The 25,487-nt window shown below is 51.6% G+C and overlaps 1 protein-coding gene across 1 annotated transcript in view; it reads right to left on the reverse strand.

The window, feature by feature from the left end:
- Window positions 1-25,487, reverse strand: part of GALNT8 (polypeptide N-acetylgalactosaminyltransferase 8) — a 55,815-nt gene that overhangs the window by 5,847 nt on the left and 24,481 nt on the right. Inside the window, exons 4-8 of the mRNA XM_044990664.1 lie at window positions 20,761-20,944; window positions 17,894-18,091; window positions 15,113-15,227; window positions 1,685-1,870; window positions 30-167 (exon numbers count right to left, since the gene is read on the reverse strand). Of these exons, the coding sequence (XP_044846599.1) occupies window positions 30-167; window positions 1,685-1,870; window positions 15,113-15,227; window positions 17,894-18,091; window positions 20,761-20,944 (821 nt within the window). The remainder of the gene's footprint in view (window positions 1-29; window positions 168-1,684; window positions 1,871-15,112; window positions 15,228-17,893; window positions 18,092-20,760; window positions 20,945-25,487) is intronic.

Here is a 25,487-nt window from a genome sequence, read left to right on the forward strand (position 1 = left end):
TCCCTCCCCCATACATGCACAGTACTTACTGTTCCGTAGCCAACAATGGTGGTCAAAGGTATTAAGTTAGGATAAATGTTCTTTATGTACCAGTCAAAGCTTTTACAGTTCAGTTTCTTTCTTAGCTCCTTTCTGGAAGAAACATCTCCATAGTCTATTCCAGGATTCTGAAAAAACATCACATTTTTTCAGACATTAATTTTAAAAGAGAGAGGGGGGAGAGAAGGGAAAATGCCCCCACCCTCTTGTGCTCCCTGTCCTCTTTTTGTGCTTCTTCATAATATATAAAGAGTATCTAAAATCCGCTCTTAAAAAATCCCTGATTACTTTTACATTAGAAATTCAGATTGTGTTTTGCCTGGAAGACTATGAATGATTGGAGAATGAGTATGTCTATGAAATCACAGATACAATGGATGTAAAAACTAATTAATTGAGAGAACTAGTGCTTTTTTATTCAAGCTACTTTGTTTTCATTAACATCTAGTTAACTAAACCACTGGCAAAAAAAAAAATCTCCTTTTTTTAAAGACTCAAAACACCACTCCAGGTAAGCGCAATACACCTTTGAACTATAAATTCTACCATTAAAAAAAAAGGACTTGGCATTCTTGATGTCTTTAAGAGGAAAGGAAATAAAAATTAAAAACAGCATGCAGAGCATCTTACATCAAGAAAGAAAGAAAACAAGGTCACAAAACCTCCCCCCCACCACCACCTTTGCCAGGTCACCTTTAAAGGAAAATGGCAGTGTACAAAAATGTGATCTGTTACTAGTTATGAAGAACAATAAATCACTACACATTTTAAATGTGTGAAACAGAACCAAAAATATCTCGGAGTATCAAAGAGGAAGCTGCCATTTTGCCACGCTCATGAGGTATGCTTTGTCGATCCCTATGAGATTTACAAAAACTAGCCAATCTTGAGGAATGTATGCACTGCACTAGGATTTACTGTAAGTAACGATGTATAAGAAATTCCAGTTTGCATTATATATGGTATTAATTGGCATAACTTACAATGATATGTAGAGAGACTGTAGTTGAAGGCATGAGCACAACAGTGGAGGAAAGTTAAGATTGAGCTTTCAACCATCTCTTTGAATTTCCTTAATTCTGAGTGCTTGATTTCCCAACACAAATGTTTCTCAGCCTGCAGAGCATGCTGTAAGGCCCACTCTTTCTTTATCCCTTGCCTGTGAGAAATGGCTGTCCGAGAGTGGGGAGGTGGGACTCTGCAGCATTTTGGGCATGGCGGTCAATTAGTGTAGGGTGTTGCTGGGTCGCTTGATTAAAAGTAACTGACTTGCCTATTATTTATTAGTGCATTTTAAAAGATATTCAAGGATGCCCTGTTCATTTGCTCTATGATCACAACTTGCAAAAATCCAAACAACATACTTTTTATTTAAAAAAAGTTAGAAATTTGGGGCAGAAACCATCTTTTTGTTTTATGTACAGTGCCTAGCACAATGGGGTCCTGCTCCATGACTCAGGCTCCTAGACACTGTAATAATAATAGTAATGTTTTTAAAGGGACAAATCTCACAAACACCTCTGTTTGCTATGTTTGGCCTCATTGCGATTTCTTGGCCTACTTAGACCACTATTAGTCATTTGCTCCCATACAACCATCTCAATTTAGAGAAACCAATTTTAAACAACCAAGCAAGCATATACACCTCAATAGGAAGATTCCATGCGAAATAAACCATGTATTTATAGTCGTCCATCCATACTTCGGCCACTCTCAGGGCGTTGCGTCTCATAGCAATGCTCAAGTCCAGCAAGTAGGGTTTGTGCGCTCTTTCCAGGTGAGCAACTCTTGAACAGGGCAAGACTTCTATCTGACCCCCACACTGCCAAACCTGTATGGATGAAGCAGGAGTTCCAGTGAATGTACATTTGGAGTTGGTTCTTTTCACCAGTGGTTAACATGATTTTGTTCTTTATAAAAGTGACTAAAAATTGCACCTCCTTACTCAACGGATCTAGTCACTCTCAGTATCCAGAGTCAGTTCTCATGACTTTAGTGATTAAGGGAAATTTTCAGGACTTTTCTTTTAGGCTCTGCAGAGCAAACAGGTACAGGAGAGTGAGGTGGAGGCTATTTAGTCTTTTGCATCATTATTAATTTCCAGTTACTGGACTAAGCAGTTACTCCCATGTAAATCCTTTGCATGAGGTTATACAGGAGTCACAAAGAGCAGAACTGGCCCTACAGAATCTTAATTATGATTAGGTTGCAGGAGAAGGAAAGAGACCAGCCTGACTCTCATATTCCAGGCTGTTTGCAGGGCTGGCACCTAGAAACCCCCCTCTCCCTCATCAATCTGCTTACAAACTGAGCACATTTGATACAAGAAATCATTGAGGGACAATGAAAAAGAAGCCCTAAAATGTTATTTTTGAAGTCACTTCTCTGAGCAGAAATGTATTTAATGGGCCTGATTCTCCATTCCTCTGCATTTTGTGCAGTCAGATACACCAGCACAGAGAAGAGGTATAATGGTACCATTCTAATATGGTGATGCTTTACACCCACCTTGCACTGGTGTAAATGAATATACATGTATCAGGCAATGAAGAATGAGGCCTCTGTGTATTTTAATGTATTAAAAGTGGAAAGGTGTTCATCCCCAGTGTGATAGACCCATGACAGTTGTGAACAGCAGAGTAGTCCTATTAGTATCCAGGAAGTGGGCGGGCGAAGCCCGCCCACTGCTAAAGGACCTCCCCCCAGCCTAAGGAGAGGATCCACAGGTCCGGGACACTAACTAAGTACGTGGGACAACCAATGAAAAAAACAGGAGCGGGAGTGAGGTCATAGGGCTAAACGAAGGGAACCGGATGGGGACACCGAGCAGAGAACCCCGGACAACGCCCACTGCTCCTCGAAGGCGTCAAGGGAGCCAGTGGACGCCGCCCAGAGGAACTCCGCCCGGATGCGTGAACGGACGGAGGAGCGGAAATAGGCCCCACAGTCGCAGGAAATCCCATCGGCCAACCTCCTCTCTCTGGTTTTATAGATGGCCAGTTTGGCCAGGACTAAGAGGAGGTTGACAAGGAGATCCCGCGACTTCGTGGGGCCACGGATAGGGAGTGCATAGATAAACAGGTGAGGGGAAAAGTGCAACCAAAAACGCAACAGGAGATCCAAGAGGAGCCGGAACAGGGGCTGCAACCTGGCGCACTCTAAATAAACGTGCGCCAGGGTCTCCTTCACGCCGCAAAAGGGGCAGGTGTTGGGGACAGGGGTAAACCGCGCCAAGCACACGCCCGTGCTCACGGCCCCATGAAGGAGCCGCCAACTGACATCCCCGGCGGGCCTCGGGACTAGGGCAGAATACAGGCTGGCCCACCGGGGCTCCTCACCCTCGAGAGGTGGCAGGAGGTCCCGCCATTTCGTATCGGGGCGGGACGCGAGGGTGAGGTAGTGAAGCGTGTGGAGCACGAGCGTGTACAGATGTTTTCTTGGCGCGGTCTGGAACAAAACCGGCTGCAGATTGGGCAGCTGGCTTGCAGTGAAAGGGCGAGGGGGGTGATTGGGGCCACGGGGCAGGGGCCCGATAAAAAGATCCACAGGGCCCGGGGTGGAAGGTGGGCGGGGCGTGCCCTCTCGCAGGACCCGGTCGAGGTAAACCCGAGCAGCGGGCAGTAAAGCGGCCTTCACCTCCTGAAGTACGCGCCGGGGGGTACGAGGGCTGGAGAGCCCCATGCGCTGAGCGAGCGTCAGGGGATCCAGCCAGTCTCCCCGGTCGTAGTCCAGGAGGTCTCCGACCCTGGTGACTCCTGCCAAGACCAGCCTCTGGCGCACCGCGGGGGACTCCGCCACCTGCACACAGAGCTGGGGGTTGTGTAGCAGGGGCTCCGCGAGGAGATCGACCCCCACGGTGGCCGCCACGGACCTGGTCGTTGGAAAGAGCTTCCAGGTCCGGAGGAGGTCTTGGTAGAAGACCGGCAGCCCAGAGAGGTCTCGCGGAAGACCTCTCGGATGGAGAGAAAAGAGCTGCCAGTCGTATCGGAGCCCTCGGAAGCGGCGGAGGAAGGTGTGTGCCAATACGCTCCACGCCGGACTACCCACACCGTACAGGAGCCTCTGCAGGGCCTGGAGGCGGAAGACGTGGACCTGAGTGCGCAGGCACTTCAGGCCCTGCCCCCCCTCCTCCAGGGGCAGGTGGAGGACCCCTGCAGAGACCCAGTGCGTTCCTGGCCAGAAGAACTCCAGAACCGCCGTCCGGAGGTTGGCCAAGAAATCCGGGGCCGGGACCAGGGTGTTGAGCCGGTACCAGAGCATGGACAGGACTAATTGATTCAGCACCAGCGCCCTCCCTCGAAGAGAGAGGCACCGGAGTAGTCCTGTCCATTTCCGGAGCCGTGCCCTCACCCCGCCCTCTAAACCATGCCAGTTCTCCGGCGGAGACGGATGCGTGGCAGAAAGGTAAACGCCGAGATAGAGCAGCGGACCCGCGCTCCACCGGATGGCCTGAAGCGCGGGTGGGAGGGAGCTCGCCTGCCACCCGTCCCCGACCACCAGGCCAGAGCTCTTGACCCAGTTGACCCGGGCGGAGGAGGCCGCCGAATAAGTGGCCTGGCAAGCCTCCACCCGCGCCAAGTCGCCCGGGTCCTGGACCACGAGGAGCACATCGTCGGCGTACGCCGACAGGACCAGCCGCAGCTCCGGCTCCCGGAGCACCAACCCCGTCAACCTCCGACGGAGGAGACAGAGGAAGGGCTCGATCGCCAGAGCGTACAGCTGACCCGAGAGGGGACACCCCTGCCGTACTCCTCGCCCGAAGCTGACCGGCTCGGTCAGGGTCCAGTTGAGCCTGACCAGACACTCCGCGGAAGCGTACAGCACCTGGAGAAAACCCACAAACTGGGACCCGAAGCCAAACGCTTGCAGAGTGCCCAGGAGATACCCATGGTCCACCCTGTCGAACGCCTTCTCCTGATCCAGGGACAAGAGGGCGAACGACAGACCATCCCTACGCCCTAACTCCAGAAGGTCCCGGACCAGATACAAGTTATCAAAGATCGTGCGGCCCGGGACGGTGTAGGTCTGGTCCGGGTGGACCACGTCCGCCAGCACGGACCCTAGCCAAATCGAAATGACCTTCGCAACGATTTTGTAGTCCGTGCTGAGGAGCGAGATGGGACGCCAATTCCGTAAATCGCGGAGGTCCCCCCTCTTCGGCAATAAGGCGAGCACGGCTCGCCTGCACGAAAGAGGGAGGACCCCGCTCCGCAAAGACTCGGCCCAGACGGTGACTAGGTCTGGGCCGAGGACGTCCCAGAACACGCGGTAGAACTCCACGGTCAGCCCGTCCATGCCCGGAGATTTATTGGTGGGCATGCGACGGAGGGCTTCTGAGAACTCGGCCAGAGTGAGAGGCAGCTCTAGCCGGTCCCGGTCGCCCGCGCTGACCGTCGGGAGTCCATCCCAGAGCACTTTGCAAGCGTTAGGATCGGTCGGATCCGGGGAGAAAAGAGCCGCGTAGAAGGCCCTGGCCCTCCCGCAGATCTCCGCCGGATCCGTGAGGGGGGTGCCGTCCTCCGAAAGGAGGCAGGTGACGTGCTTTTTGGCCCCCCTCCTTTTCTCCAGGGCGTAGAAGAAGCGGGAGCCGCGATCCATCTCCCGAAGGAGGCGGATGCAGGATCGAACAAAGGCACCCCGGGCTCGATGATCCTCGAGGGCCCAGAGCTCCTCCCGCTTCTCCCGGCACGCTCCGCAGAGGGATGGATCCTCGGGGCTGGCGGCCAGACGCCTCTCCAGCTTCAAAACCTCCCGTTCCAACTGCTCTATCGCCGCATCCCTCCGTCGGCTGGCGCCCCGGGTGTAGTCGCGGCAGAAGAGCCGGGCGCGCACCTTCCCCAGGTCCCACCATCGCCGCGCCGAGGGAAAGGCGCGTCTCTGCCCTCGCCAGGCCAGCCAGAACTCCCGGAAGGACGCCACGAAGCCCGCGTCCTCCAGCAAACTATTATTAAAATGCCAGTAGGCCGGCCCCGGCCTCTCCACGCAGAGAGAGGCCGTTACGGCGGCAAGGTGGTGATCAGAAAAGGGGGCCGGCCGAACGCTGGAGGAGTGGGCTCGTGAAAGGTGGAAACGTGACAGATAAATGCAGTCCAGCCGGGAGTGGCGCGACCGATGGGCCTCCACCCGGACGAAGGTGAAAGTCGAGACGTCGTCCGGGTGGTGGTCGCGCCAGACGTCCACCAGGGAGTGGCGTTCGACGATCTCCCGGAGGACGTCCGCTGCGGCCGGGCACTGCTCGGTCCCCGAGCGGTCCCGTTCCTCGAGGGTGGTGTTAAAGTCCCCGCCCAGGACCAGGCACTCACGAGGATCCAGGGAGCCGAGGAAGGCGGACGCCTGCCGGTAAAAACGCAACCTCTCCGGGCCCGATGTCGGGGCATAGACGTTGACGAGATTAACCACAAGCCCCTCCATGCGGACCCGGAGGTGCAGCAGGCGGCCCGGCACAGCCTCGGCGACCCCCAGCACTTCGGGCCGTAGGTTGGGGGAGAACAGGGTCGCCACTCCCGCCGAGCGAACCGAGAATTGGCTAAAGTAGACCCTGTCCCCCCACTCCAGCCGCCAGCTAGCTTCAGCGGCCGGATCCGTAGGGGTCTCCTGCAGGAAAACCACAGAGTACCCTCCGTCCCGAAGGAAGGAGAGCACCTGGCTCCTGCGGAGACCCATCCTACAGCCCCGGGCGTTCAAAGTGGCAAAGATGATCGTCGCCATGAGGAGTGTTTGGGGGGATCCTCGCCGGCAGACACGCCCACGGCCTCCGTCGGGCCGCGCAGCAATCCGTGACCAAACCCGTGGGTGAGTAGAGAGTCACGGAAGAAGCAGACCCGCCGGTAGGCCGCGGCGGCCTGCTTCCCGGTCCCCTTACCCTCCCCCATGAGGGCCTTTGCGGCCCGGAGGATTAGATGGAAATCCCCCCACCGCTGGAGCGCAAGATGGACTTAGTTACGGGAGCCACGGACGTCCTCAAGGAACTCCCGCAGCTCCTCCCTCAGCGCATGGGGGGGCGGGGTAACGGATCGAGAACCGTCCCCCAGCGGGGCCCCCGTCACAGCCCCGTGGCCCACCGAGGCGGGCAGGCAGGGGGCAGACCCTCGACGTGGCGTCCGATGGGCCGACGCCACGCGGCCCGCCCCGCTCCCCAGTTCAACAGGGGGCGGCGGAAGGAGAGCAGCAGCCCCTGATGGGTCAGAGCAGGGAAAAACAACTAAGGCCGCACCCTGGGGAGTATCCCCAGGGGCAGCAGTGGCATCACGGGAGGTGGAGGGGACAAGAGTAGGGCCAGGGGTCGGTTGGCCCACACCCAAGAGGGACACCCCCTGGGAATCGGGTCCGGGTAGCGGGGCACCGACCGTCGCCTCAATGGGCTCGGCAGCCGTCAGTGAGGTGCCACCTGCAGCCGGGCTGATGGAAGACCCCAGGGGACCCTCGGAGGCGGGAGCAGAAGCACCAGTCAGGAGTAGGGAACCCGGGGACAGGGGGACCGTAGTGAGGTTGCTCAGATCGAGGCCCGTTTGCAAAGGGCCGTCCTCCCCCTGTGTAACTGGGGTCAGACCCAGGGCCTCGATCTCCTCATAGATGGAGGGGAGATCGCCGTCCGCCACCCCGGGGCCCTCCCTGCCACCACCCGAAGCGACGCCCACCTCAGCGCTCGCAGGGGGTGCGGATGGCAAGCGGGCAAGAGGGGCTCCCTTGGGGGCGTTCTCGGGAAGGGACCCCGGAGGAGGGGCAGCGTCACTGTCCGGTGCTGCCACGTCGTGCCCAGCCAGCACCACAAAACGGGCGTCGTCAGGGGGCAAAGCGGAAGGCTCGTCATCAGAGACCCCCTTCCTGCTCTTCCGGGGGGCCTCCGAATCCGAAAGATGTAATGGGACCGGAGCCTTCCGCTTGCCCCGCTTCCCCTGCACTAAGGACCAGCCCTCCATGGCATCATCCGGGGGCTGGCTAACAGGGGTCAGGTCTGGGGGCAAGGGCAGCGGCTTAGGGACTCGGGGAGGCAACGGAGGGGCAACAGGAACGAGGGAGGAGTCTCCCTGGGGCGGGCCCTCTCCCACGCCCGGCGTTATCTCCGCCGCACCCTCCTCCACAGCGGTGGACTGAGAAGGAGGAGGGGCAGCTTCAGGTGCTGGGCAGCTAGGGGCACTGGCGGTGACGGGGCCGGCGCCATACCGGGGCTCGGGGGTCCCGGACGCTCCTCCGTGCCGGGCCAAGGGGCAGTCCCTCCGGACGTGCCCCATCACCCGGCAGAGGTAGCACCGGGCCTCCCCCGTTGAATAATGCACCCGGTAGCGGGCTCCCTGGTAGGGGACCACAAAGGACCCCTCGAGCGCCTCTCCGTCACGTGCCTCCGGCGGCAGTTGAAGCTGCACTTGCCGGCGGAACGAGAGGACGTGACGGAGGGCGGGGTCCTTGCAGCCCAACGGGAGAGGGCTGATGACAGAAATAGGGCGCCCCAGGGCAGAAAGGGCGGGCAGCAGGGCGGCATTGGGCAGGAAGGGAGGGACGGAGGTCAGGACCAAGCGGACCCCCAGGTCTTCCAAGGGCTCCAGGGGCACAAACACGCCCCCCACTGCCAGACCCGTCTCCACCGCTTCCTGGGCGGCGGCCTCCGACGGCAGGAAGAAAACCACCTTCCCGTACATTTTGGAGGCCGCCACAATGGCCGTGGGCCCCACTACCCTCGCCAACGCCCTCACATAGGTTTCGACGTGGGGCGAGGTGGGCACCAGGAGGCAACGGACTCCGTGCTTCCTAGTCAAGGTGGGAAAGGGGCCCCGGCCGCTAGAGATGGTAGTGGAAGCGGCAGGCGGAGGAGTAGCGGCATGCGGGGGGGCCGCCGCCACCTGGGCATATGCCCTGGGGGCCGGGGGAGGGACACCTGCAGAGCTGGTAGAGGGAACAGCGGGGAGGGATGCCCCGGCCGGTAGCGGGACCACGGCAGCGGGGGTAGTCCCCGCCATGGAGGGCCTGGTCTTCATAGCTGGGCCCTTACCCTTCTTCCCACCCCGATCTTTCCGACCGGCTGGGGGGGCTCCCTCCGAATCGGAAGGGGCGAAGGACGTGGCAGCAGCGGACGTCTCCCCGATACTCGCCATTGCCGGTGCCCCAGCGGGGGCAGTGGCAGGCAAACCGGCAGCGGCGGACGAGGTAGAGGCTTGGGGATGGGACACGGGGGTTTCGGGAGGAGGGGCGGTGGGAGCATCGCGAGGGGTCTCCCCCGCCGCGTCCCCTGCCATAACGAGAGCGGGAAGGGGGACAAACAGCGAGGGGAGGGGAGGGAAAGGAGGTGACCACCCCTCCCCGCTAGGCTGCAGGCAGGGGAGGAGGGTGCCAGAAAGGGAAGACTAAAGGGGCGTGGGGAGCAAGCAAGGACCCAGGGGCGGGAGGGTGGCAGGCCACCGACCCAGAGGGGAATTCCGGCTCCTCTAGTTGCACTAGGGGATCAGGGGGGCTAACAACATAGGGGTGGTGCAGTGAACAAGGGCAAACTCAAATGGGGAAGGGCACAAGCGCATGGGAGGGGGCATGGGCGCACGGGGGAGGGGCCAATCAGGGCTGGGGGATCACAGGGCTGGGGGGGAAAATCAAACTAGGAACAGGGCAGTGGGACCACGGGGCTAGCTGCAGGGCTGGGGCAGGACAGTCAGGGCCACAGAGGAAATGGGTGGGGCAGACAAATGTGGCAAAGGAGAGGGGGCCAGGCCAAGGGGGTGGGGGTGGGGGGTGCGCCCACGGGCACTTGTGCAAAAAGTCAATGCAGCTGGCTGCTGCTGCAGGCCCAAATGGTGGAGGTGGGCGTGACAAGCCAGGTGAGCAGCTCAGTCCCAGAGGCAGGAGAATGAGGCAGATGGAAAAACGCCAGCGGGGGTGGTGGAGGGGGCAACGACGGTGGTGGGGGCGAAGGGGGACACAGATGGACCGGGGGCAGGCTCCATGCCACACCCCCAGTGTCCCAACAGACACAGTCCAAGCCCCCACCACAAGAGCACAGTCCGAAAAATACTCAGTCCTTAGGTGCCCCCTCCACGGTGGCCTTCAGAGTCTCTACGAGGTCCTCCAGCAGCAGCAGGCAGCACTCTCCTTCTCCTCGGGGCTCCAGCAGCTCCCCAGCAGCTAACACAGCAGCTCCAGCAGCTCCAGGTGGTGGTCTGGTGGCTAGGCAGGAGGGACCCCACTCAGAAGATGGTGGTGGTGGCTTCCTCAGCAACAAGGGCTGGAGCTGGGGTCCCTCACTCCCCTCCTCCGGGGAGCAGGCCAGCCCCCCCCCCCAAGGGGCTGTAGGTGGAGTAACAGCAGCAACTGGGTGGTGGGGGGGAAAGCTATTAGCCAGCCAACAAGCAGATAGCAGAGAAAGGGTGTGGGTGGTGGTGTCTAGCCCAGCCAGGGGAGCAGCCGGAGCAGCAGCAGCAGCGAGGGCCCAGCAGGAACAGCAACAGCAGCAGCAGCCCTCTCCCTCCTAGCTCCTACAGCAGAGTAGCAGAAGGGAGGTCTTCTGGCCACTAGAGAAAGAGTTTTCTGTTCCCTGAGTGACCAGAGCAGGGGCTGCTCCAGGCTAATGAGAGCACCTGACTCCAGTCAACCTGCTAAGAGTCAGGTGAGGCTGTTAAGCACCTGACACTAATTAAGGCCCCTCTAATGCTATAAAAGGGCTCACTCCAGTCAGGCCAAAGGGAGTCAGAGGAGAAGAAGTGTGTATGAGGGAGGCACTGGGAGCAAGAGGTGTGCAAGAAGCTGAGAGTGAGTAGGCACACTGCTGGAGGACTGAGAAGTACAAGTGTTATCAGACATCAGGAGGAAGGTCCGGTGGTGAGGACAAAGAAGGTGTTGGGAGGAGGCCATGGGGGAGTAGCCCAGGGAGTTGTAGCTGTTGCGCAACTGTACCAGGAAGTACTCTAGACAGCTGCAGTCCACAGGGCCCTGGACTGAGTAGAGGGTAGTCCCAGGTTCCCCTCAAACCTCCCAACTCCTGATCCAACACAGGAGGAATTGAGCTGGATTGTGGCTTCTACCAGAGGGGAAGGTCTCTGGGCTGTTTCCTGACCCACAGGGTGAATCTGTGAGGTGAGCAAATCTGCCAATAAGTGCAGGACCCACCAAGGCAGAGGAGGAACTTTGTCACACGTGTCAATCCCACCTTTTCCCTAGGTGGATCCTGAGTACTCTGAATCTACCATATTTATTCCTCCCACACTTCACACGTGAGTCCTTGAGATGCAGTCACCACCCTTCTAGCCACAGAAAGCTACCTGGGATTCTCTTCACAGGATATCAGTGCTGTCACTGCAGTAGTTGCTGTTGAATAAGACAAAATACATTCTGCCTATCAATTAGATACTGAATGGTCCCTATTGCTGTAGTAACAGTGGGCACCTCACAATCTCTAATGTATATATCCTCACCAGGCCCGTTGACAGCAATTCCCAGCCCCAGGGCAGAACAGTCAATAGGTCTCCAGGCACGTACAAGCCGCGCCTGTGCAGACGTGGTCTGCCTGACATTTAGGTGGTGATGAGCTTGCACTGGCTGGTGCTGCTGGGCGCACTCTTCCAGCACAGCCAGGGCTTCCACATGTCCAACAGGTAGGGCTGCCAACTGTCTAACTGCACAAACCCAAAGACACTTGCTCTGCCCCCCAGCCCACCCCTTCACTGAGACCATGCCCCTGTCCTGTGCCTTCTCCAAGGTCCCACCCCTGCTTGCTCCATCTCTCCCTCCCTCCGTCACTCACTCTCCCCCACCCTCACTCATTTTCACCAGGCTGGAGCAATGGGTTGGGGTGTAGGAGGGGGTGCAGGCTCTGGGAGGGAGTTTGGGTGTAGGAGGGAAGGGATGTGGGCTCTGGGAGAGGCTATGGGTGCAGGCTCTGGAAGGGAGTTTGGGTGCAGGAGGGGGTAGGAGGGGGTGCAGGGTTGGGCTACGGGAGGAAGTTTGGGTGGGGCTGCGGGCCGTAGGCTGGGGCAGGGGGTTGGGGTTCAGGAGCGAGTCAGGGCGTTAGCACCTACCTTGGGCAGCTACTGAAAGCCACTGGCACACCCCTCTGGCAGCAGTTCCTAGGCGGGGGGCCCTGGGGGGTCTCCGCAAGCTGCTGCCTGCAGGCACTTGTCAGCCAATGGGCTCTGCGGAGTCAGCACTCAGGGTGGGATTAACACGCAGAGACCCCCTACCAGGGGCCGCTAGGACGTGCCGGCTGCTTCCAGGAACAGTGCGGAGTGAGGGTGGGCAGGAAGCCTGCCTTAGCCCCACTGTGCTGCTGGCAGCGGTGGCATCCGGGAGGTCCTGGGCCCTTTTAAATCACCCAGGTCCCTGGGCAATTGCCACCTTTGCCCCCCTTGCCCCCATCAGCAGGCCTGATCCTCTCAAAATCTCTGAAAGGCAGGGCATTGCTGGTATCCCTAGTTTACAGATGGGGAACTGAGGCAAAGAGAGGCTAAGGGACTTGCCCAAGGTCACACAGGAAGTCTGCGGCAGAGCAGGGAATTAACCTGAGGTCTCCCAAATCCCAGGCTAGCAAACTAATGACTGGACCATCCTTCTTCTAGTTTAATCACTATATGTAACATGTTCCCACTGCTGCTGCTAAATGTTAATTAGCAATCATCAAATGATTTACAAATCCATTATCAATATTTATCTGAGAAGAGGGGACACTAAATATGAGGAAAGGGACAGTTTTCTTTGGAGGCTCGCAGCTTGAAAGGAAATAAATGTGTCTGAAATTCTATCAGCAGAAAACCTACATGCTGCAGCAAGTAGTGCTGGTGATTTAAGGCTCAACGGTCTTCCCTTTAAATCAGTACTGAGGCAACATGACTGAGGCAAGGCATTAGGGAGCATTGTGCAGCTGTAAGTGCTGAATTTTAAATGAAAGGTAAAACCAAGAACCTGACTTATGTCTTCAAAGATCCCCCTGGCACTTTGAGGTGGTAGCCCTGGGGTCTCAAGTACTACATCATGTTACCTGAGGAGAGGCTTCTGAGGTTTACTGATTAACATGGGGGTTGCGGAGGTCCCTTTCTGTGGTATTGCCTTTCTAATGCCTTGGCCCCTTCTTACAGCACTTCCTATGTTGAATCAGCCTGGTGTCCTGCTGGGTCAATATATAATGCTCCTGAGGAGTACACTGCAAGACCTTGTACCCCATAGTGTCACTCTCCAATTGGTTAATATTTCACAATTTGGATTTCCCTCCTGCCTCCAGCTTGTAAACTTCGTGAAGTTTACACTTATCTTAGCTTGTATATTTATGTTATCAATGGACATAACACTATACAATCTTAGCAATGTTCTTTATGACTTACTGTGGCAGGGAAGACAACAGCTGAGTACACTTTGTGTGAAATTCTTCCCTTCCTGGTTTTCTATCTTATCTTTCTTTCTCTATGTTTACCTGTCATTATTAATTTGTTCTACTGATCCCCCTGCTGTACACAGTCCTCTCCTTCAAACTCCATCCCACACTCAGCCAGCACCTGTCCTCTACATTTCTTTCTGAATGTGTATTTGCTGTCTCCTCTATCATGGAATTAAAACCTAAAATAATAATTTCCAGTCTGGAAACTAAAGCCACATTTGATGAATCAGGAAAGCTGTGTAACAGTGCATAAACCATTGCAAACTCAAACCTTGCCTGTGGATTCTGAATATAAGAAAGGTGGACTTGTTTGAACCTTTGTGAACTTCATGGCCATTGAAATTATGCTTACCACTTTTGAGACTAAAATGTGCAAAATTAATCCAGTTCTACTGTTAGGATAGCAAGCATCCATCACAGTAACTTTGTGCAGAGAGCTGTACATTACTACACTCAGCAGTTCTATATTTGCTCACTGGGCCAGATTTGCAAGAGAGCTTAGTTCCTTTTTTAGGCATCAAAATAAGTTCATATTGCATGTTTTCGAAGAGTTCATGGTTTGTCTTCACCGTGTGACTCTACTGTGCACCAGCTTGCCATGCCGCAATGCTCCATGTGGACACTGCCATAGTGCAATGAACATCCCGGAGTGTGGCTTGACTACTTGAAAGTATAATACGCCAAGCTGCACTCTGGGATTTCTGCCGTGCTGTAGCAGTGTCCACGTGGGACGATACCTGACACCAAGTTACTGCACTGTAGATTCACATTCTGCCTTGCTACACAATAACTCGCCATGTAGACAAGGCCTCAGCATGTCAGGAGCTGAACTCTTTAGAATGTCTGGCCATAAGTGTCACAATAATAGCTGTAATAGGAAGAGAGCCTGAGACACAAGCCCTTGTATCAGAGACCTGGTATGAGGCAGGACCTGCTCACAGGATCTGGCAAGAACAGGGATGATATTGCAGAAATACACATTTCTAGAAGTGCTCACACAAACACCTCCCGCTATCAAGTGGAACCAGAACACCCCGATATCAAGGATGGTACAAAAACATTCCCCAAGGCTAACAGGAACACACTGACCCCTCCCAAAAGGTAAGGTCAGGATGACAGTACGTAATAGAGATGTTTTGATCAAATCAACATGTACAATGTGATGGGTGATAACTAGCCATGTCAGGGGGCAGTAACTATGTCAGAGGGGCAGTACATAACTTGTTTGTATCAAGGTATAAAGAGGTATCTCAGAGGGAGTATCTTTGTCCAGGTGAGGGGGAAATGGAAAGTCCCACCATTCACTGAGCTGTGCCCATTGTCAAGGGCATACATGTATTAGTATCCTTGTAGAGTCTGCCAGGTGCTATTACCATGCTTTGTCGACAATAAACCTGGCCTGGTGCCTTCATACCTTAACAGATCTTGTGGTCATTGGGCGGTTCACTCAAGGTCTGCCATGCCAGTTGTCTGTGCAGAGCTGGGACAGCACACAGGAAAAAACACGTACAGGCAGCCGAACATCTAACCACAATAGCTACTAGGTGCTCAGCACTTTTGAAAATCTGCCCATTTCATTTCAGTACTGAAATGGGAGCTGAACTCTTTTGAAAAACTGAGCTCAATTGTCTGTGTTGAGCACTTAGAAATCTGGCCCTGAGTTCTTTTGAAAATCAGGTCCCCACGCTTATGTTATTTATTTTATAAGAGAAGCAGAAGTAAACGTACCCGTAGGCCAAGTTCCACATTCTCCCCTCCGTATATATGCATTCCGCCATCCAGTACCCCAATCTCACCCAAAAACACTCTATGTGCAGCAAGTATCCCCATAATAGAAGGACTCCTGGGAAAGAGAATAGATACAGTTGGAGAGAAGAAATAAACTACAAAATAAACAGGAAGAGGAATAAACAATCATTTGAGAATTAATTATGCTCTTTTGAATTTCCTGTTCACTGAGAGACTGAGTATTGGGCTCATTGAGACAATTCTTATTTTGTTTGTGCTAGTTTGGGGGTCCCTAGTAAATTGCTCTTTAGCTAGATTTGGTTTCTTCCCATCCCATTTCTACCACCACCCTGTATTTACAGTGGACATTTCCATAAATGCATTTAGTGCCAAATTCTGCCCATCCTTATCTATCTAGGTATTTACCCATTACCAGTGTCTGAGTGTGTAATGAATTTATTCAGGGTGGCGTTATGTTAGCAGCATGCAAATACAGGATTCATTAATCCTTTCTGTTGAATATGGACATTAAATGCCTCATAATGGTTTATTTATTTTGCATACCTTGTACATAATGACTTTCATCTCCAAAATGCACTACTTTAACAAGAGAATGTTCACACCACCATATGTGAAGTAGGTAGGGTTGCCAGGTGTCCAGTTTCCTGGCGGCTCTGGTCAGCACTGCCAATCAGGCTGTTAAAAGTCTGGTCATTGGTGCTGAGGGGCTAAGGCAGCTTGGTCCCTCCCTGTCCTAGCACCGCGCTGCACCCCGAAAGTGGCCAGCAGGTCCGGCCCCTAAGCAGGGGGGTCATGGGGCTCTGTGCACTGTCCCCACCCTAAGCACTGGCTCCCCACTCCCATTGGCTGGGAACCACAGACAATGGGAGCTTGGGGAGGCGGTGCCTGGGGGCGAGAGCAGTGCGACGAGCCTCCTGTCCCTCCCCTCCTGCACCGGGTGCAGCATGGTGCCAGGACAGGTAGGGAGCCTGCCTTAGACCCACAGCACCACTGACTGAGAGCTGCCTGTGGTAAGCTTGCACCCCAACCCGCTGCCCCAGCCCAGAGCCCCCCAACTCAGAGCCCCCTCCTGCATCCCAGAGCCCACACCCACAGCTGGAGCCCTCACTCACTCTTGCACCTCAACTCCCTGTCCCATCTCAGAGACCCCTCCCACACCCTGAACCCCTCATTTCTGGCCCTACCCTAGAGCCCACACTCCCAGTTAGAGCCCTCACCCCCTCCTGCACCCCTGTCCCAGCTCAGTGAAAGTGAGTGAGGGGAGTCACCGAGGGAGGGGGAATGTAGTGAGTGGGGGTGGGGCCTTGGGGAAGGGGTGGGGCTAGGGTGTTCGGTTTTGTGCGTTTAGAAAGTCGGCAACCCTAGAGGTAGGTGTGAAGGACTTGGAAGATGCCTGTCATATCTCATGAATGATCTATATCTTTGTTATTATATTGTTTGTTACATGTTTATAAGGGGCTAGATCCCAGGAAAGGGAGGAAAGGCCCAGATAAAAGTTCCTCAGCAAACACCAAGAGCTATTAACTGTGATGTTACCTCAGAGCAACCCAGCAAGATACATAAACTGTTTTGACCAAATTTGAGAGCGACAGGGACTGTGGAGAAGCAGACTGAACCCCAGCCCCAGAAGTGGGGGTGTTTGGGTAAGCCAGGCCTATCTAAGTTGTAGGTAAGAAAGTAATGCATGTAGACTGTTGTGTCAAGACCCTTTTCTTGTTACTCTGTGTTACTCCTGTTAAGATGAAACAATTTTTATTTGTTGAAAAGGCTGTTTCACACCACTCTCATCATATACTGGTCACAGCTTCCTAAGGGAAGAATTGCAGGGCTTGAACCCACTCGGGCCTGCTGAGGAGTCAGTTGGTCTGCAGAGGCCTGTAATCTGGTATTCCTGTCAGAGTGGGGAAATTGAGATTCCACCACAAGGAGGTAAAGAAAAGGCACAGGGCCTGTCACTTCCAGAGGTTGCACTCAGGCGGACATAGAGTATGTCTACACTGCAATTAAAAACCCATGGCTGTGCTGTGCTGGCTGGCCCATGCCAGCTGATCTAGGCTAAGGGGCTTGGGCTCAGGGATCTGTTTAATTGTGGTGTAGATGTTCAGGACCCGGCAAGGTGGGAGGGTACTAGAGCTCAGGCTGCCACCCATGCCGTAATGTCTACACCACAACTAAACAGCCCCTTAGCCTAAGCCCCATAAATCCCGAGTCAGCTGGAATGGGCCACTCATGGGTGTCTGACTGCAGTGCAGACATACCCCTAGAGAAGGGTCAGAGGTACAGCTAACTCTCAACTGTGACAGTAGGTAAGTATTATTATCCATTTATAGATGGGAAACTTGGACAGACAGATTAAATTATTTGCCCAAGATTGCAGAGGGAGAAATATTTAGGACCAGACTTAGAATGCTGGAAAGCCTGGATCTTTCTTTTACACAGACCACATGGGACAACATGAGTTCTCTAATGTTTACTACACGACTCTCAGACCAAAACTGACAATTTCAACTCACCTGCATTTTGCAGATATCTTAGCCACCCATTTTTCGGGTGCATCCGAAGAAGTGGGCTCAAATAAATGTGTTAGTCTCTAAGGTGCCACAAGTATTCCTGTTCTTTTTGCAGATACAGACTAACATGGCTGCTACTCTGAAACCACCCACATGAGAAAACCCTATCCTTGTTAGTTTTAAAGGTGAGTCTGAAAACATCTCAGATGTCTGAGGTCTTTGTTCCCTCAAGAATACTATTCAGACTTACCGGACTGGAGCCGTTTCATCTTTGAGCGCATACCATTCTTTTGGTAACGGTTCATAGAGGCACCATAGTGCCCAGTCAAATCCATCTGCAGCCACCGCATACTCAAGAAGTTCAAAGTCATCAAAGCGAACATTGTCAAATACCGGTGATATTATAACAGTGCGATCTTCCTTGATTCGAGACAGAATAGGTTCAGCCCTAAGATAATGAATAAAAATATTATTTTCACCTTGCAGCAAGTATGGACCTGGTGAACCAAAGTGCATGGTACCGAAATGCTGAAATGGGCAGCCCATTTCTTAGAATTGAGACCAAAGAGATGACTGAGCCCTTGGCTCCTCTCTCAGCTCTACCAAGTAATGACCAGTAGTGGCATGTGACCAGAAAGGGTTAAACATGCTGCAAATTAAACAACCCTTAAAAACATGTGGGGAGATAATGTTTGTGTTTTTGTGTATTTAATTTACATATCTATGAGGAGGGTCAACAATGTAATCAACAGTCCCTGTCTATGTTGTATTCTGTTAATCAGAAGATCAAAAGAACATCATGATATTTAAATTAATTGTAAACACAAGATAGCTCTGTATTCATCTCTCTTTGAAATGTATTGTGAATGGTGGAGGAACAAATAAATTGCCTTATGTTAATTCATATAGCTTACTACTGGTGAAGGACCTCCTTCAAAGTCATCCTAATTACTTTTTTTCCCAGAGGAACTCCAACTTGTCAAAAAGGACATGACATTGTGTAAAAGATCCTTGGGTCCTGATCCTGTTCCTCTCAGATCTGCTTAAGGCTTCATACAGGGGAAATTTAGGCCATAAGGACTGAGAACCCAGTTCTAACTGGATCGCTCTGAAATATAAACATTGGACTATAACCTATGGACTATTTCTGAAAGAAGAACAGGAGTACTTGTGGAACCTTAAAGACTAACACCTGAAAGAACTCTTTGCAACTACAAAGCTCACCATCTTTGCTATGAATTAAAATCTTAAGAACTGAACTCATGTCTGTATATTGATCTTTTAACCATACTCTCTCTCTCTCTCTTGTTTTTAATACATTTTAGTTTAGTTAATAAGAATTGGCTGTATGCATGTATTTGGGTAAGTTCCGAAACATTCATTAACCTGGGAGGTAATATGTCTCATCCTTTGGGATTGGTAGAACCCTTTCTTTTATATGATAAGATTTTCAGAAACCATATTTAATGTGGGTACCAGGGTGGAGGTTTGAGGCTGGATCACTTTAAGATAACTGTGTTGTTTGAACTTCTGGGTAACCACTAAGGTATAAAAGAAGCTCTTTTATGCTGGCTTGGTAAATATAAGTACTGGAATGTTCACCAGCTTTTTGGGGATTGTCTGCCCCATTCTTTGGGGTTTACCCTAATTGAGTGACCACAGCTGGCCTCTACGTGCTATTGCAATAAAAATAACAACAAATAGGAGTCGTCCCTGGTTGTGCGGTCTGTGATGAATAAGGCCATCATAGCCCGGGGTAGGGTAAGATTAGAGATGCAACACAGGCTACGTCTACACTACCCGCCGTATCGGCGGGTAGCGATCGATTTTTCAGGGATCGATATATCGCGTCTCATCTAGACGCGATATATCGATCCCCGAACGCGCTTCTATCGATTCCGGAACTCCACCGCCGCGAACGGCGGTGGCGGCGTCGACATGGAGAGCCCCGGACATCGATCCCGCGCCGTGAGGACGGGTAAGTTATCGATATATGATACTTCGACTTCAGCTACGTTATTCACGTAGCTGAAGTTGCGTATCTTATATCGATTTTTCCCCTTAGTGTAGACCAGCCCACAGTCTCAGAGATGAAACGCTGTCTGCTAGGGAAGTGAAACAATGTGAGCAGTGGTCAAGCACTGAACCCAACCAACAAGGATAGACATATGTTAGAGAGAGAGGGTACAGAAAGGGAGGGTAAATACACTGATCTAAACTATAGTATAAGTACCTGTTAACAGGGACCTTGTCTTAGAATCATAGATTATTAGGGTTGGAAGGGAACTCAGGAGATCATCTAGTCCAACCCCCTGCTCAAAGCAGGACCAATCCCCAAATCCCTAAATGGCCCCCTCAAGGATTGAACTCACAACCCTGGGTTTAGCAGGCCAATGCTCAAACCACTGGTCTTGGTTCTCTTTGTAATGATTCATGAACATCTATAACTCTATATGCAATCATTAATTGGTAATAATAATTAACAATGCTAAATAGACAACAGGTACACATTAGTTTGATTTAACTCCTATTTAAAGAGTCAATTGATGCTATTGCTCTTTACAAGTACCTAGAAAGGAATAGATCAGGACCTTGGTATTTAAAGAAAACAATCTGCATATGTTCTGATTGTCTCCCTTGTGCATACACATACAAAAGGACACGCAATCTCCTGCCCACTAATACAGATACAAAGAACCTAGACGCTGCTTGCCTGCACTTCTCTAAACAGACTATTCTGTTATTTGACTGCTTCCCTAATTTGAATGTGCCCAGTTCTTTTTCAAACCATGCATCCCTTCACCAATCAAAAGTAAACATCCAGCTGGTGACCTCTACTTGCCATACACAATCAGGACTGACCTTCGGGATGGGTGACTGCCTAGGGCACCATGGGCAGGGGGCACTGTGGCCCAGCTTGATGGAGGGAGTGAGCAGGTCAAACCGGCTCCTGGCCGGGGAAGGAGATGAAGTTGCAGGGGGTTTGCCCAGGGCACCACTTTCTCTAAGGCCAGCCTTGTACACAATGGCATTGTTTGGTGAGGCAGAAGCAAATCCATGCACCTCAGCTCCACAGTTAGACTCCTCCCTCCCAGAAAACAATTCCCTCAATCTTACCAGCCAACATTCACTTCAATATGGGCATCCAAGATTGCGACAACATCAGCAGTAGATGCTTCCCAGCCGGAAATCCGAGCTTGTGTTAGGCCTTCTCTCTTCTGATGCCTCACAATTTTTAGCAATCCAGGGTGTTTTGCATTGTAATTTTTTATCTGTTCATCCAAATGTCCTTTTAGATCCTCTAAAAATAGTATGGCACATTTTAGCATGTTTTTTTTTCCCCGTTAATGGAAATTGTTGAGATTGGGAAACAGAAAAGAGCAATTAGATAAACCTTTTCCATCTTTTCCCAGCCCCAACCTCAGTGTAAATTTCTTCCCTCAAAAATAATGGCTAAATTATTTGGTTACTCCAAAGAACTTCTCAGGAAGTAAACCTTGACCTAGGGTAACAGCTCATCCAGGACTTAACAGACTGATTTTTAAACCCAGCTTCTATTTTGGGGGACACAATTTTGTGCCCAAACTTAATTGCACCCACAATAACTATGGCACATATACCAGACATTAGACCTCTAACTTCCTGATTGTGTCCAAAGACCAGGCAATTAGATGTCTAACTGCTAGCATTTGTGTCTACAGTTAACTGCACCTGAAAAAGAGTTTACCAACATGAAAATGCTAAACACACATCTAGGTAATATGAGTAGGGATGTGCTCTCCTGGGACATAGGGCCACCATTTCCTTCTCCACAGGCAGAAACAAGAAGGATCTACCTAGAGAATTATAGAAATTCAAAATGGAAAAGATCTGCGGATGAACCAGTCCATCTCCCTGTGGACAGTAGATTTCCTAATGCTTTGTCCAGTCAAATTTTAAGAGCAATGAGGCTTCCATTACTTCTCTAGGGATCCTATTCCTCAGCCTAAAATATCACTGTCAGGAAGTTTATCCTGATAATCAGCTTAAATGTTCACTTTTTTGGTTTAATCTCATAGCTATATCCCAGTACACCATGTGGTATTGGGAACTGTACCGTTAAGTGGTTTAGCTTCAAAGACAGGCAGCTTACAGGGAGCAGGGTGCTGCAGAACCTATGTTGTGTTATGCAGAGGCACTTGGGAACTGTGTCACTAAATACAGAGGATCTCTTTCAAACACTTTGGGTTCAGAGCAATTCCTGAACATCAGATGGCCCCAGGAGTAAACAGAAATTAAAGAAAATAACCTGGGTGGAAGATTGGAGCAGTTAAAAGCTTCACCAGAGCTAAGACTCTCTGGGAACATGGAAGAAAATCAGAAGAGAATTAAGAAGCACTTCACTGTGCATCTGCAAGCAATGAAGGCCTGTGAAAAGGACAATAGAAAGTAGCCTTATTTCTGACAATAGCAGGTTGTGATACACTTGATGCATTCAACGGTGTTCAGTTCAGGCACACAGGACCAGCTATGAAGGTGCAATATGGAAATTTGAAGAGTTCTGCACTTCATGTAAAAATGAGACCTAGGGGAGAGATGTTTTTAACCTGAGGGTACAAAAAGAAAGTAAAACTATAAAAAGCTTGCAACTGAAATGAAGCTGAAGAGACAATCTTTCAGTTTTGGAGACAGAAGCTCCCACCTAAGCCTCTAACAAAAGACCTGATTGTGGTTGACATCTGGAACAAAAAAACCTCAGAGAGACTACTGGGAAACACAGAGTTAAACCTTGACTAAGCAACTGGAATTTTGCAAGCAAAGGAAGTCACCCAGTCCAGAATGAGGGTGGACAGTGCTCTGACACTGTGGACATGATAGATGTAAGCAGAGTCAGGATGAGCTCTACCCTGACATCTGGTGGTGAATTGTGGCGAGTTGTGGAAAAGAATTTCAGAGGCAGATCTTGTTTGCATAGGCACACCCATCCCGCCTATCATGAACCCACAGCAGCCCAAATGGTCACTTTGGCTGCTGTGGGATCCCCAGTTTCTGTTATTGGGACAGGAAGAATAAAGTGTTGTTACCCTGATTATGTGAATCAAAGACAATGAAACTGTTTTATGACAGAGGGACTTGCCATCAACTAAGTAGCACTCTCTAGACAAGGGGCATGGGTTCCAAAACCTAGTAAATTGAGAAGGGGTTTGGGACAAGTATTTGTACCTGATAGTATGGGCCCTTTTTGAGGGCATGAAATGCCAATTGCACCTTCTCTCTCCACTGTGAAATATCAGAGCTAATTTTAATTCCACTGGGAGTCTAGTTATAGGCTGCTGAGCTGAATTCACGTTGGGCCAATAGTTCACCAGCACTGAGGCTCCCCTACTTCAAGCTGAAATCACTGAGTGCTGGGGGGGCCTGAAGCTATGTTGCTGAGTGGCTGGTGGAGTAGTTTGCAGGCTGACTGGAGCGGCTTGCGGGACAGCTGGTGGAGCGGAGCAGCTGGCGAAGTGGCTCGTGGTGAAGGCTGTAGCAGAACCCTATGGAGAGGTGGGTCAGTTGGCCTCGGACCATGTAAGCTGTCCCTTAACACTGCTGTGCGCCCCCCCCCCCCTCCCAGGCTGCGAGGTAAAACTCTGCAGATAAACTTTTGAACTCTGGGGCTGCACTGACCAGGGACAGAGCCTTTTGGGTTGTTGGACATAAGACCCTGAGAGGGAAAAGGATACTGCCAAACTTACTTGGGGGTGGGTATTTTGCTCATGGTTTGTCTAATGAATCCTGTTTGTGGTGTTTCCCCAACATAATGCTGCATTGTTTCCCTCCTTTATTAAAAGGATTTTGCTACACCCAGACTCTGTACTTGCAAGAGGAGAAGTATTGCCGCTTGGGGCATACCACCCCCCACACCTGGGGGGTGGTATGTAATTGTCTCAGGTCACTGGGTGGGGGCTCAAGCCTGTTTTGCATTGCGTTATTAAAATGGAATGCCTAGATACTGAACCTGGTCCTTGTTGCTGCCAACTCAGACGGGCAGAAGGATTACATAGAGAATCCAAAATACCACACTGTAAAGTGGTGTTTCACCCCACACTTGCCCTGAAGGTGTTAATGGAGGCCAGATAGGCCAATTAACCAATTAGGTTGCAAGGTGGGGGAATTAAGGCTGAGATGAAGGCCCTAATTAGGGAAACATCACTTGTGCAGGAACAGGTGGGGCTTCCATATGCAAGGGAACTGATAGCAGTAAAGGGCTGCAGGGAAGTAGTCTGCAGTCACTCCTTAGGAGAAGGGAGATATGTTTGGAGCTATAGAGTCAAGTAACCTTAGCTACTCCCTGGAAGGTGGGGCTGGCAAACTCAGGGAAAGAGGAAAAGCCAGAAAGTAAGGAAAGGCTCAGGGAACAAATAGCAATGTCCAGGATTGAACAGTCCTTGGGTGCTGGCTAGAGGATACCTGGGCTGGAACCCAGAGCAGAGGGCAGGTCCGGGTTCCCTTACCAGCCACTGGGGAAGTGGCATAGACCAGGCAGTGGAAAGCAGACTGCCTGGAACAGTTTGCTCTGGAAGAGTTTGATACCCTGGAAGGGGAAGACACATGTGACTTGAATGAAGGGCTAAGCCACGAAGACCAGGCATCTTGTCTCACTGGGAGCAAGGAAGAGAAGGCAGGGTGCATGGCAAGAAGCAGAAAGAAGGCGTCAGACCTGGAATCAGCTAATCCCCAGAGCGACAAGGAGGAGGCACCACCTTTGGTAAGTGGACCCTGTGACACACACAAAAAGACACTTGAGGCAGAAAGGCACATGGCTCTCAGAGTCCAGCAAAAACAGCACATGGCACTGCACACATAGTGACAGCCACAAGCCAAAACAGTGCCTGGCCTATGAGAAAAGATGCAGGAACTGCAATAGATCACATCATTTTGCAAGAGTTTGCAAACACCAGCAGATGGTGCATAGCATGGACACAGTGGACATTGACAGCACCACTAGCTCAGCTGAATTCTTCCTAGGAGTAATGGACAACATTGCAGCACAAGATTCTTGGCCTGCCAACCTGAAAGCAAATGGGACACTTATTAATTTTAAGTTGGATACTTTTGCACAAGCCGTGTTGCCAGAAAGTGTTACTAGCACACACACACAAAATGTCACAGGTATGAAAGATAAACAGGTAAAACACAGAAGTTTGCAGTGTTGCAGCCAGGTCCAATCCAAGACATGAGAAATAAGGTAGGTAAGGTAATATCTTTTATTGGACCTACTCCTGTTTGTAGAGGAGATAAATTTTTGAGCTTGTAAAACACAGGTCTTACAATGGTGAGCTGATCCTCACTAGCAGAATATATAAGCTTGATGTATGGGTAAATAAACTGGAAGAGATACAGCATGCAATATTATCAGGGGGAAAAATAACCTGTTATTGGGTAAAAACATGTCACCCCCTTGGTCCCATCAAGAGGGTGCACTCACTGGAGAGACGAGGGACCAAAACAATTAAGGCAGAGTTTGAAGATGCCTTCTAGGGGATAGGAAAGCTCTCAGCAGAGTGCAGAATGGAACTGAAAGAGCACAACCCGTGCCACAATTCACACCCCTAGGAAACGTCTCATCATCCCAGAGGCAGAGACTAAAAAAGGAGCTGGATAGGCTCATTGCTCTGGGGACCGTAAAGCAAGTAGGGACCACTGAAATGGGTACATTCGTTGGTAATGGTAGAGGAAAAGATGGACCCCTTCGCTTATGTACAGACCCAAATTAATTTTAAAATATATGTGAAAAGGGAACATTTTCCACTACCTACAAAGGGAGACATTTTTGGAGAGATGGCTGTTGCCAAATATTCTTCTATTCTTGATGTGTC

Source organism: Mauremys mutica, chromosome 1, assembly GCF_020497125.1.
Source record: "Mauremys mutica isolate MM-2020 ecotype Southern chromosome 1, ASM2049712v1, whole genome shotgun sequence".
Classification (NCBI taxonomy): Eukaryota; Metazoa; Chordata; order Testudines; family Geoemydidae; genus Mauremys; species Mauremys mutica.